This window comes from Erythrolamprus reginae, chromosome 1, assembly GCF_031021105.1.
Source record: "Erythrolamprus reginae isolate rEryReg1 chromosome 1, rEryReg1.hap1, whole genome shotgun sequence".
Lineage (NCBI taxonomy): Eukaryota > Metazoa > Chordata > Lepidosauria > Squamata > Dipsadidae > Erythrolamprus > Erythrolamprus reginae.
The window spans coordinates 358,788,635-358,801,589 of NC_091950.1; the positions used below are offsets into that span (position 1 = coordinate 358,788,635).

At 41.5% G+C, this 12,955-nt stretch overlaps 1 protein-coding gene across 1 annotated transcript in view; it reads right to left on the bottom strand.

The window, feature by feature from the left end:
• Nucleotides 1-12,955, bottom strand: part of DNAH14 (dynein axonemal heavy chain 14) — a 217,941-nt gene that overhangs the window by 86,790 nt on the left and 118,196 nt on the right. Inside the window, exons 45-50 of the mRNA XM_070728172.1 lie at nucleotides 12,668-12,750; nucleotides 11,534-11,709; nucleotides 9,624-9,749; nucleotides 6,361-6,501; nucleotides 2,118-2,285; nucleotides 659-829 (exon numbers count right to left, since the gene is read on the bottom strand). Of these exons, the coding sequence (XP_070584273.1) occupies nucleotides 659-829; nucleotides 2,118-2,285; nucleotides 6,361-6,501; nucleotides 9,624-9,749; nucleotides 11,534-11,709; nucleotides 12,668-12,750 (865 nt within the window). The remainder of the gene's footprint in view (nucleotides 1-658; nucleotides 830-2,117; nucleotides 2,286-6,360; nucleotides 6,502-9,623; nucleotides 9,750-11,533; nucleotides 11,710-12,667; nucleotides 12,751-12,955) is intronic.

The window sequence follows — 12,955 nt, forward strand, 5'->3', positions numbered from 1 at the left end:
GCCATACATGCATGTTGGAACTGAGGGCGAAACACAAGCCCACTGGGCCCACCAGAAGTTGGAAAACAGGCCCTTTCCAGCCTCCAGAGGGCCTCCGGGGGTGGGGGTGGGGGAAGCTGTTTTCGCCCTCCCCAGGAATTGAATTATGGGTATAGGCACTTGTGCATGCGTGATATCACACACACACACTTTCGGCATCCAAGGAAAAAAAGGTTCACCATCACTAATTTAGAAAGTTGGGTAATGCATCTGTTCTAGGGCTCATAATGTATTAAGGGCACAGCTACTTGATTTTACTATTAGTTGATTAATCATCATGGCTGCTGTTTGTACTTATTCATTTTGTGGGTGTTGTTGTTGTTTTAACATTTTTAAATTGTTTTAAATTATTTGTAATACCTTCAGAGAAAAATTAAAGTCTAAGTGGTTATGAATGTTCAGATACTGAATGACACTAGAAACCTGGCAGGTTTTAGATGATACTGGACATACTGCCTCATGGAAAGGCAGAGAAAGAGCACACAAATATATATCAGTTCATGTTGACATCATCAATAACAAATCAATTTTGTGTACTGAACATGAAACATTCCATGTCTATGATAAAGAAATCCTCACAATATATATATATACATATCATACCTATAAATATACTTACTTTAAAATAATTGTGGAGCTCATTTGAAAGAAACTGATAAAATGTCTCCTTCTCTGCTAGATCAACTAGACGATCATGGAAAATTCGGGCAGATTCATGCATTAACAATAATGCTGTTGTTTCTTTTGAAACAATGACTGACTTGTGGGCTTGAAGTAGTCCTTCAAGTACCTATAGTATTGATTTTAACAGTAAGTTTTTGAACTGAAACTATATTCACACTACTATTGAAGTTACTAAAACTTTTAAGATACCTTCTGAACTGATTTCATTTTTTATTATGTTATGCTACCCCATGGTTGCTTTAGGTATTTTACAATGGTGCTTAATAGCCCAGAAGGGTGGGATATCCATTTCAGATATTAATACAAAAAACAATGATTTCCATTTTTAGATGACAGAATTATCCTTCAAAAGAAATTTAATTCCATAGATATTGGTAATATAAATCTTAATCATACCAACATATTCAGAATAAATCTTAATGGAAACAACAAGAAATCCCAACTATTACTATTCACTGAAAACTATATCCATGAATATGTTGAAATGAATTTCTTATCCATCTCAGAATGGTGGCGGAATCTGAAATTGATTCTATGGATGGATAAAGTTTGAAATAATCTTAAATTGATAATAGGGTATCCCATAAATAATGTCTGTACAAATGTTGTCTATTTTACTAATATAGATCATATTTTGAATAATTTTACAAAATTATTTACAGAATTCCCATCTGTGTCATTACAGAGTGCTACATGTCATATAATTTTGATTTTTTTTCTTAGAAAATTTCATACAACTACAGTAGCTGCTATATTTTCCTCAGTTAACCTTTTGATAAGGACAGGACTAAAGCTTTAACCAACACAGACCCAGTTTTTTCTTGTTATTTTAAATCCATACTTTAGATGCATATTGACTAATAATTATTAACTTGTGAATTCTTTGTTTATATAGTACTATTTCTATATGTATTTTATTATGAGGAGACAGGTCCATATAAGGAATAATAAAAAGTAGCAGAGGGATGATAAAGAAAAAAGGAATTTGTGATTGTTCAGTAAAATGTATAAGCCTGGTTTAAAACCCTCCTCCCTTCTTCACATTTTGATAATTTTGATCACAACCTATTAATGTATTCCTTTTAAACAACCTTTCTATTTAAAAGTCTTTTTGCTTTCTTATTCCCTAATTTATGGAATATAGGCAGTCGTTAGTGACTGCTCAGGAACCACAATGATTGAAAAATAATTTTATGACCAATCCTTACATTTACAACCTTCTTTAGTCTGTAAAGCAAAGGAGACTGAAGTAAGATCATAAGTATAGTCACTAAATACTTAGCAACTGCTTCGGTTAATGACTGACTTGTGGGTCTCAAATGTCATCATCTAATGAGGCTACCTATATTTAACTGATTAAACATTAACCAATTGAAAAATAAAGAAATACTAACCTTAAAAAGATCTCGTAGATTAAATATATAATGGCATTTAGCAGGCGTTGGAAGCATTTTCTGAAACATTCTATAGTACAGTGCAATAGAGGAACATGTTAAACTATCTGTACACTTCTGAACTTCAACCAAGAATCTATTAATATAAAAGTATGTTCCCAGGCGTACCTACAAAAAATATTTATACATTTTTAAAAAATTGTAAACATTTTCCATTTAATATAATTTAATAATGCCGAGCCGGCGACTCACCCTCTGGCCGGATTTGCTGCTGGAGCCGGGGAAAACGCGGTCCCCGGCCTAGGCGCCATCTTGTTGGCCGGGATCTCGCAAGATTTCGCGAGATCCCGGCCAGGTTTGTCATCGGCGCCGGCCAATGACATCGTTGGGGCGTGGCCAGCCAGCCCTCTATAAAGGGCTGTGCTGGCTTGGGGCTTCCTTTTCACCCCGACGACGAGCAGGCGAACACCCTCCCTCCCTCCCTATCTTTCAGTGTGCTACAGGGGTCACCCTTAGGGGGCCAAATAGGAATTTTTGGCGGTCTCGGCATTTACCTGCGACCGTTTTTTCGCCTATTCCACACTGCGGTGCGGTATGGATGGTTAGGGGGTGTTCGTTATTGGATTAGTTCTAATTGGCTTACCTTTGGTCATTGGATTGGCAGGTTAGGGGCGGAAATTGGGAGGTGCTAGCAACTGCGTGTTCTCCGTTGGGCATCTTTGGGGATTATTGGCAGACTCTCTCCAAGGCCTCATGGTGGGGAGAAGTTGCCTCTGGGTTTCGCCCATTTCAATTGCCTTTCAGGGAATGGATGGCAAGACCTCCCACATGCGTTGCATGGCTGGGATCCAGGTGAGGGTGTGGTCCCCTTCACCTGGATCAGCATGGCGCTATGTCCTGAGTTGCCCAGGAAGTTTTTGTTACATCATTTCCGCCCCAAATGTTTATTAGTTGACCTCTGCGGGTCCCATTTTAATTTGAATTAAAATAAGTTTATTTAATTAATAAAAATGACCCAGTTTAAATCCAGCTCTGTGTCCGTGTTGTTACTCCGCTTCTGCTGCAATAAAGAAGCTAAATTACTTAAAGAAATTGTTAATATAGTTATATTAGACTACATTATTTTAGATATCTCATTTTACATAATGTAATAAAACAGGTTTTTTTGCCTAACAAACTGTCTAAATGTACGCTTAAAAAGCCTTTGAGAACATGTAAGCAATCATAATTATTTATTTATTTATTTATTTATTTATTTATTCGATTTGTATGCCGCCCCTCTCCGAAGACTCGGGGCGGCTCACAACATGTAACAACAAATCAGAATAATCTAACAATTTTAAAATGTTTAAAGATTTAAAAGACCCCATATACTAACAGACATACACACACACATACCATATATAAATTAAACATGCCCAGGGGGAGATGTTTCAATTCCCCCATGCCTGACGACAAAGGTGGGTTTTAAGGAGTTTACGGAAGGCAGGAAGAGTAGGGGCAATCCTAATCTCCGGGGGGAGTTGGTTCCAGAGGGCCGGTGCCGCCACAGAGAAGGCTCTTCCCCTGGGGCCCGCCAACCGACATTGTTTAGTTGACGGGACCCGGAGAAGGCCCACTCTGTGGGACCTAATCGGTCGCTGGGATTCGTGCGGCAGTAGGCGGTCTCGGAGATATTCTGGTCCAATGCCATGAAGGGCTTTAAAGGTCATAACCAACACTTTGAATTGTGACCGGAAATTGATCGGCAGCCAATGCAGACTGCGGAGTGATGGAGAAACATGGGCATACCTAGGTAAGCCCATGACTGCTCTCGCAGCTGCATTCTGCACGATCTGAAGTTTCCGAACACTTTTCAAGGGTAGCCCCATGTAGAGAGCATTACAGTAGTCGAACCTCGAGGTGATGAGGGCATGAGTGACTGTGAGCAGTGAGTCCCGGTCCAGATAGGGCCGCAACTGGTGCACCAGGCGGACCTGGGCAAACGCCCCCCTCGCCACAGCTGAGAGATGTTTTTCTAATGTGAGCTGTGGATCGAGGAGGACGCCCAAGTTGCGGACCCTCTCTGAGGGGGTCAATAATCCCCCCCCCAGGGTAATGGACGGACAGATGGGATTGTCCTTGGGAGGCAAAACCCACAGCCACTCCGTCTTATCCGGGTTGAGCTTGAGTCTGTTGACACCCATCCAGGCCCCAACAGCCTCCAGGCACCGGCACATCACTTCCGCCGCTTCGTTGACTGGGCATGGGGTGGAGATGTAGAGCTGGGTATCATCGGCATATTGATGATACCTCACCCCATGTCCTTGGATGATCTCGCCCAGCGGTTTCATGTAGATGTTGAATAGCAGGGGGGAGAGGACCGACCCCTGAGGCACCCCACAAGGGAGAAACCTAGGAGTCAACCTCTGACCCCCCACTAACACCGACTGCGACCGGCCAGAGAGGTAGGAGGAGAACCACTGAAGAACAGTGCCTCCCACCCCCAACCCCTCCAGCCGGCGCAGAAGGATACCATGGTCGATGGTATCGAAAGCCGCTGAGAGGTCAAGGAGCACCAGGACAGAGGATAAACGCCTGTCCCGGGCCCGCCAGAGATCATCCATCAACGCGACCAAAGCGGTTTCCGTGCTGTAACCGGGCCTGAAACCCGACTGCTGGGGACCTAGATAATCGGCTTCTTCCAAGGACCGCTGGAGCTGGAGTGCCACCACCTTCTCGACAACCTTCCCCATAAAGGGAAGGTTGGAGACTGGACGATAGTTGTTAAGCACAGCTGGGTCCAGGGAGGGCTTCTTGAGGAGGGGGCGCATGAGCGCTTCTTTATAGAGTGATGGAAAAACTCCCCTCCCCAAGGAAGCGTTGGTAATCTCCTGGGCCCAGCTCCGTGTCACCTCCCTGCCGGCCGAAACCAACCAGGAGGGACACGGATCCAGTAAGCAGGTGGCGGAACTCACAGCTCCAATGGCCTTGTCCACTTCATCAGGTGTCACCAGATCAAACTCTTCCCAGACAGGTGGACAAGTATGTGCCCCAGTCACCTCGACTGACTCATTGTCAGTCGACTCTGTTTTACAATTGGAGTCGAGATCGGCCCGGATCCGAGCGACTTTATCAGCGAAAAACGTGTTAAAATCCTCGGCACTACTCTGTAAGGGCTCCCCAACTCCCCCCTGGTTGAGAAGGGAGCGGGTCACCCTAAACAGAGTCTAGCGTGAGTATCAATTGCTCTACAGGATTATACTGGACAATCCATGATCCATAAGGTCATTGCTTCAGAGATATTTCATTATGCCTTCAACAATGAAGGAATTGAAGGAAAACTTATCAAATTTGCTGATGACACAAAGCCAGGCGGTGTTGCTAATACTAAACAAGATAGGGATAGGATTCAAAAAGATCTAGACAAGCTTAAAAAATGGGCTGAAACTAACAGAATGGTATTTAACAGAGAGAAATGCAAGATCCTACATCTGGGAAAAAATAATGAAAACAGCACGTATAGAATGGGGGGAAGAGGTCTGAGCAGCAGCACATGTGAGAAGGACCTGGGTGTATTGGTAGATCACAGATTAAACATGAGTCGACAGTGTGAAGCAGCTGCAAAAAAGGCAAACACAATCCTGGGATGCATCAAGAGGAGCATAGAATCTCGCTCACGTGAAGTAATTATTCCTCTGTACAGTACTTTGGTACAACCACACTTGGAATACTGTGTTCAGTTCTGGGACATTGATAAACTAGAGCAAGTTCAAAGGAGAATTACAAGGATGGTGAGTGGTCTGGAAACCATATCCTATGAGGAACGGTTAAAGGATCTAGGGATGTTTAGTCTCCAAAGGAGAAGACTGAGAGGAGACTTGATAACTGTCTACAAATATCTGAAGTGCTGTCACAGAGCAGAGGGATCAGCATTGTTCTCATTAGCACATGGAAGGACTAGCAACAATGGAATGAAACTGCAAGGGAGTAGATTTCGATTAGATATCAGAAAAAAAATTCCAACAGTAAGGGTGATAAACCAGTGGAACAGTTTACCACAGGAGGTGGTGGGCTCACCTTCAATGGAGGTCTTCAAACAGAGACTGGACAATCATCTTTCTGGGATGGTTTAATGAATTCTGCATTGAGCAGGGGGTTGAACCTGATGACCCTTCCAACTCTATGATTCTATGGCTGTGGAGAGCTTATTTAGGAAGTATTCTTTGTAAAACTAAATAAATAAATATTTTGGAATAGTTACCTGGAAAATACGTTGCAAAGACTGTAAGGAAGTTGCAGGCAAAACTAGGATGCAAAAATGGGACAGAAGACGAGTACTAATTTCATTACTTCCTACATTTAGAGGTGTACAGCATGCAACTGTGCCAATGTCCTGAATATTCTGTTAGAAAAATACATAAGATAGCATTTAAAGCAAATAAACCTATAATCAACATATTTATAATATTATTTTATTGTTTTTTATTGTTGATTGATAATGAACGTCTACATTTTTATGGAAATATTTTAATGCAATTTAAACTACAAATAATCAATTATAAACCAATCAATTACTCTCCACCTTGAAACTAATAATCTGCTCTCTAACAAACAATTTGGATTAAGAAAAAAACTATCCTGCAACTTGCAGCTCCTCCACTGCAAAAACATATGGACAACTCATCTTGATCAAGGAAAATTATTGTGCATTGGACAAAATAAATAAATAAATAAATAAAAACAAATCAATCTGTTCTTAGAATAAGTACAGAGCTTCATACATCACAAATACAGACAAAAGTACAAATCTCCATAGAAATACTTCAGATACATTAAGATTTTACTGAATAACCCCCACACACATAAAAAAACAACTTTAAAAAAAATGCAATCATCTGTAATATAACTGTAGTATAATTCATAATGTAACTAATATAGCTCGGAAACTCAAGATAGCTGCTGACTGTATCATTAAAAAATTGATTTGAAAAACTAAAAGGTCTGCAATTCTGAGAGCTAAATCAGATATGAACACAACAAATTAATTTACTTAAAACTCTGATATACGTCAATACTTTAGAAGATAAGCTCAATATTTTATTTATTTATTTATTTATCTTTATTATTTATTTATTTATTTATTTATTTATTTAAACAAACATGTATGAGAACACAGATATAAGAATAAACATGGACATGAACACAGGAAAGGGGTATGAAAAAATGGAGACAGAAGGACAGGGATGATAGGCAAACTTCCGTGCTTATGCATGCCCCTTGCAGACCTCTTAGGAATAGGGTGAAGTCCACGGTGGACAATTTAAGGTTAAAATTTTGGGGGTTTGAGGATGTAACAACAGACTAAGGTAGTACATTCCTGTCATTGATCACTTTCTGCAATCGAGTTTGGAACGGTTTACTTTGAGTTTGTATCTATTGTTTTCCCATGTATTATTGCGGTTGAAGCTAAAGTAATCGTTGACAGGTAGGATGTTGTAGCAGACAATTTTGTGTACTAAGCTTAGGTCAGACCATAGGCAGCATAGTTCTAAATTGTCCTAGGCCAAAATTTCAAGCCTGGTGGCATAAGATATTCTCTTGTGAGCAGAGGATTAGAGTACTCTTCTCGTGAAATAGTTCTGGACTCGTTCAATTGTATTAATGCCTGATATACAGTCTGGATTTCAGGCAGATGAGTTGTATTCAAGAATTGGTCTGGCAAAGGTTGTGTATGCCCTAATTTGCAGTACAATGTTACCGGAGAAGAAGCGTCGCAAAATTAAGTTAACAAGTCTTAATGCTTTTTTGGCAATGCTGTTACAGTGAGTTTGAGATGAGTACTAGGTCTGATAGAGTGAGGGTTGTCATTGAAGTCATGTCATTCCCAGTTTGTATTTTGTGTTTGGATTCTTCTTGCCAATGTGTAAGACAAAGCATTTGTTGGTTCAGATTTGAAGTTCACAGTTGTCCAACCATTCTGACAAATAGTTAAGGGCGCTATGTAGGATAGTAGTATTATTGGTATTAAATAGTTTTACATCATTAGTGAAGAAGACGCAGCTGCTTATAACATGGTTACAAATGTCATTTACATAAATTAAAAAAAGAGTGGGTCTTAAAACACTGCCTTGGGGGACACTGCTGTTAATTGGTGCAAGGTTTGTTAGGGCACTCCTTATTTTGACTATTGTTTTTTCTTGAAAATAAGTCTTATTTTCTTTTGACCCCCAAAATATGGCCTTGGTCTTATTACTGGAAGGGGGGGCTTATTATTTTGGGCGTGCAGTAGGCGGAGAGCATGGGACAGCATCGCCACTGCCTACCCGCCCTGTTCTTAGCATCGGCTGAGCAGCTGGCCTGGCGCCACCGCCTCATGGAGCAGGACTCTGCAAGGCTTGTTGTGTCATTGCATGCACGAACTGCAAGGCTGCTGTGAGCTTCATCACACTGACATAGCTGGCATCCTACTGCTTGTAGCTATGCCGGTATGTCGAACCTCGCGGTAATGCTGCCATTCATGCATGCAACAGCCCAACAAACTTTGCAGAGTCGTGCCCCACAAGGCAACAGTGGTGATGTGATGAGTCTCACAGAGACTGATTTCTGCCAGGTGGGACTTGTTGGGCAGCGAAATGAGCGTTCTACCTGGTACTTGTATTCCTTGGTGTTGTGTCCAGGGAAGCCCATTGTAAAAGAAAATGTCTCGTGAGTTCGAGAAGTTTGATTGAACTCACAAGACATTTTTTTAACAAGGAGGCTTCCCAGGACACAATGCCAAGGAATGCGATGGAGCTTGAAAGGAAAGATGTGTGTCACCCCCTTTAGGGATGCAATTTGGTGATCGAAGATGGTGCAAAGGATGGGGTAGGGTGGGCCTTGATATGTCAACCCCAGCTAGAAGCCACTGGTAGTGGAGAAGAGGCTGGTTGGGCTGCCGTGTCTTCTCTGGGCTCTGCCTCTGGTGGCGTTTTGAAATGTTTGGTGTTAATTCATGTCCAGTGGCTCAGCGTGGAGATTAGCAGTAGGAAAGAGACGAGGAGGCAAGAGGGCCCTACTACAGAGTCCAGAGTCACCCGCCAAACCAGAGGTGTGGGGAGGCGGATCCTGGGGCAGGGAGGCGGAAGGGCATTTTTGCATCTCTCCAGTCGCTGTGGGGTGGGGGGCTCTCCCCTCACCTGCCACACCGGCTCCATAGCCTCGATCCCTGCCTCGCCTGTTCCTCCTCACAGGCAGAAATGCGTTTCAAAATGTCGCCGAAGGAGCCGAGCCAGTTCTGTGCGGTGTGCGCATCTTGTGTCGATGCCTGGGCACACTCCTTCTTGCTTGCCTCTCTCTCTCTCTTGGCCAAAAGAGTTTGGCTCTTTCTCTCCTAAACCTGTGTGCCTAAGAATCTAGACCACCGAACATGAGAATGAATTTCAACTGATCCAGAATACTATATTTACATGACAAATTTTTAATGAAAATAATTAATTTAACAAAAATCAAAATTAACAAAAGATATGTTACCCATATTAAACATACTTTCCATTCAAGGCGTTTGTCATAAAATCCTCCCAACTCCAGAAACTGACGGATGAACTCTAATGGTGGCTTGGATCCATATGCTTCTGCGATTGGCATGTTCAGATCATCAATAAACAGTAGTGCCTTGAAATAAGTATAATAAAAACCACAAATGACTATCATATCTAAAGTATATTAACAAAAACAATAGACCCTTAATTTTTATCTGTGTTATTTTTGTTTTTACATATACAGTGATCCCTCGATTTTCGCGATCTCGTTCTTCGCGAAACACTATATCGCGATTTTTCCCACCCGATGACGTCACTCTCTTCCTTCCTTTCTCATCTTTCTTTCTCTCTCTCTTTCTCTCTCTTGCTTCTTCCTCTCTCACACTCTCTTCCTCCCTCTCTCATCTCTTTCTTTCCTTCTCTCACTTTCTCTATCTCTCCCCCTCTTGCTCGCGGGCGGCGGGCAGGCGGCGGGCGGGCGAGCGGGGGCATCAGCGAGGAAAACCCAGGGAAGGTTCCTTCGGCCGCCCAGCAGCTGATCTGTTCGGCAGCGCAGCGAGGAGCCGAATCGGGGTTTCCCTTTTGCGTGGGCGGCGGGGAAACCCCGATCTTCGTCTGCTCGCTGCTGCTGTGCTGCCGAGCAGATCAGCTGCTGGGCGGCCGCAGCAGCAGCGAGCAGACGAAGATCGGGGTTTCCCCGCCGCCCACGCAAAGGGGAAACCCCGATTCGGCTCCTCGCTGCGCTGCCGAGCAGATAAGCTGCTGGCCGGCCGAAGGAACCTTCCCTGGGTCTTCCCCGCCGCCCACGCAAACTCCACCATCTGCGCATGCACGGCCATGGAAAAAAGGGCGCGCATGCGCAGATGGTGTTTTTACTTCCGCAACCCTACATCGCGAAAAATCGATTATCGCGAGGGGTCTTGGAACGGAACCCTCGCGATAATCGAGGGATCACTGTATTAAGTATGATCCATTTTGCACATATAAGAAGGGATTGGACTAGAGGACCTCCAAGGTCCCTTCTAACTCTGTTATTCTATTCTACACTATATATTGTACTCAGTCATTGAAGAGGTGACTTAGAAAATCATCCTAAATACTCACAGAATTAATAATTGGCTCCAACAAAGAGTTTCTTAATAAATTATCTGAATTAGGATTGGTTGCATTTGATGGGACTATTCTTCACAATAAAGTTTGCATGTGTTCTATTTCATTTTTCACTACTAAGGGAATATATTAAGTAAATCAATTTCTTGTTCATTTTTCCAGATGCAGCTTGTAATATAATTGAGCAGATGCCTAGAAATATTGAAATACATGCCCAATTGTAACCCATTTCCTTCTCTTCTTCTCAAAATTTGCTTTTTGGTGGTGAGATGGATGTTGTTCATTTTGTAAATATATGAAAATATGTGGTTCTTGAAATGTTTAAAATATGTTTAAAAGGGTTTGACAACAACACAAGAACACGCAATAGATACAAACTAAATTTAAATTGCTCCAAACTAGACTGCAGAAAATAAGATTTCAGCAATAGAGAGGTCAACACCTGGAATTCACTACCAGACTCTGTTGTTTCCTCCCCCAACCCCAAAAATGTTCAACCTTACATTATCTACAATAGACCTCTCCCCTTTTCTAAGAGGTCTGTAAGGGGTGTGCATAAGTGCACCTTTGTGCCTACCATTCCTGTCCTAATGTCTTTTTATCTTTTCTATCTCTACTTTATACTTATTTTAAACATACTACAATACAATACTATATTTGTATAACAAACAAACAACTAAATAAATAAATGTTCTGTTTCTTGTTTTAGACTAATTGTGGATCAAATATATTTTCTTTGAAATGAAGACTAAATAAACTGCTTATTATGTATGTGAGTTACAAATAAGCTTTCATTAAAGTTCTTACTTGTTTAGATTGTGGAGCACCCATGACATCTTTACTTTTGAGTACTAATTTCTGGGTGATCAAACTCTTCGTTTGAGCTGCACTTGTGTGGGCACCTAATTGTAATTTACAAATGACAGGTCCTGAAGCTGGTTCTTCGTCATCAGAATCCTCTTTTATTAAGTTGATAGCTGAAACTTTAACCAATTGAATTGTTAGAATTTGACATAATTTTTAACCTTTTTAGGGGTATGCAAAATATTTTCTGTTCAAGAAATAGAATTGCCCCCACTCTCCTTGCCTTTCGTAAGCTCCTTAAAACCCACCTCTGTCGTCAGGCATGGGGGAATTGAGATATTCCTTTCCCCCAGGCCTGTACAATTTATGCATGGTATGTTTCTGTGTATGTTTGGTTTTTAATAAGGGTTTTTAGCTATTTTAAATATTAGATTTGTCATACACTGTTTTATTGTTGCTGTTAGCCGCCCCGAGTCTATGGAGAGGGGTGGCATACAAATCTAATAAATAAATAAAATAAATAAATAAATCCTGCAATCACTCACTGCCAACGTGCAACCCCAAGCAAAGTCAATAGCAGCTACTCCTTCTCCATTCCAAAAATGCCGGGATGTGATCTGAATAAGACCCAGCTTGACCTGCTGTTGGAAAGCCTCTTGGCTCTTTCCCAAAGGGAGAATGGCTTTTATCTGCATTTCACTGCCTTCTGCAGTGCAAGAGGCAAAGAGCATATCCCGCTTTTCATTTCCTATGTGCCAGCCACTTGCTTGCAGTAACTAGGATCAATGCAGGCAGCATCGGCAGCAGGCGGAGGATTACTTCTCCCACTGCTCTTTTCTCCTTCCTTCAAATCAGCCTAGTCCTTCACCTAGTAACTAAGAATGAGGGGCTCACCCGCCTCCCTACAAGGGGCTCTCAAGAGACAGAGCATGCAAACAAAACAAAGCACCATGAGTTCAGGCATTCTTTCTGTTTGTTCCCCTTTCCTCTCTTGCCGCTTCTCCCTCACTGTTGGAATGATTTCAGTATTTAACATTAGGTATCATTTGGACTTATTTAAAATTGAATATATCCTCATTTAAAAAAAGGAAATCTAACCCTAAAACATTTTCTTCTTTCTTTAAATTAATGACATACTTAATTCTTTGGTTGAAGAATGTGTCATTTTCCAAGAGCTACGAAATTGATCTGTTTTCAGTGTACTGTAGTTCCTTATCAAGCTAGAGAGTAGAACAAACACAGAATAAAGAAATCACAAGATTGCCAGTTCTCTCACAAAATCGTTAAACAAAATGTGGTTGGAGTTGTTACTAAAATTTTAAAATTCTAAATTTTAATTTTTTCCCCAGTGTATTAAATCTATTATTACTATACTATTGTTAATTTATTTATATAGGTAAGTCATCAACATTAACAACTTTATTT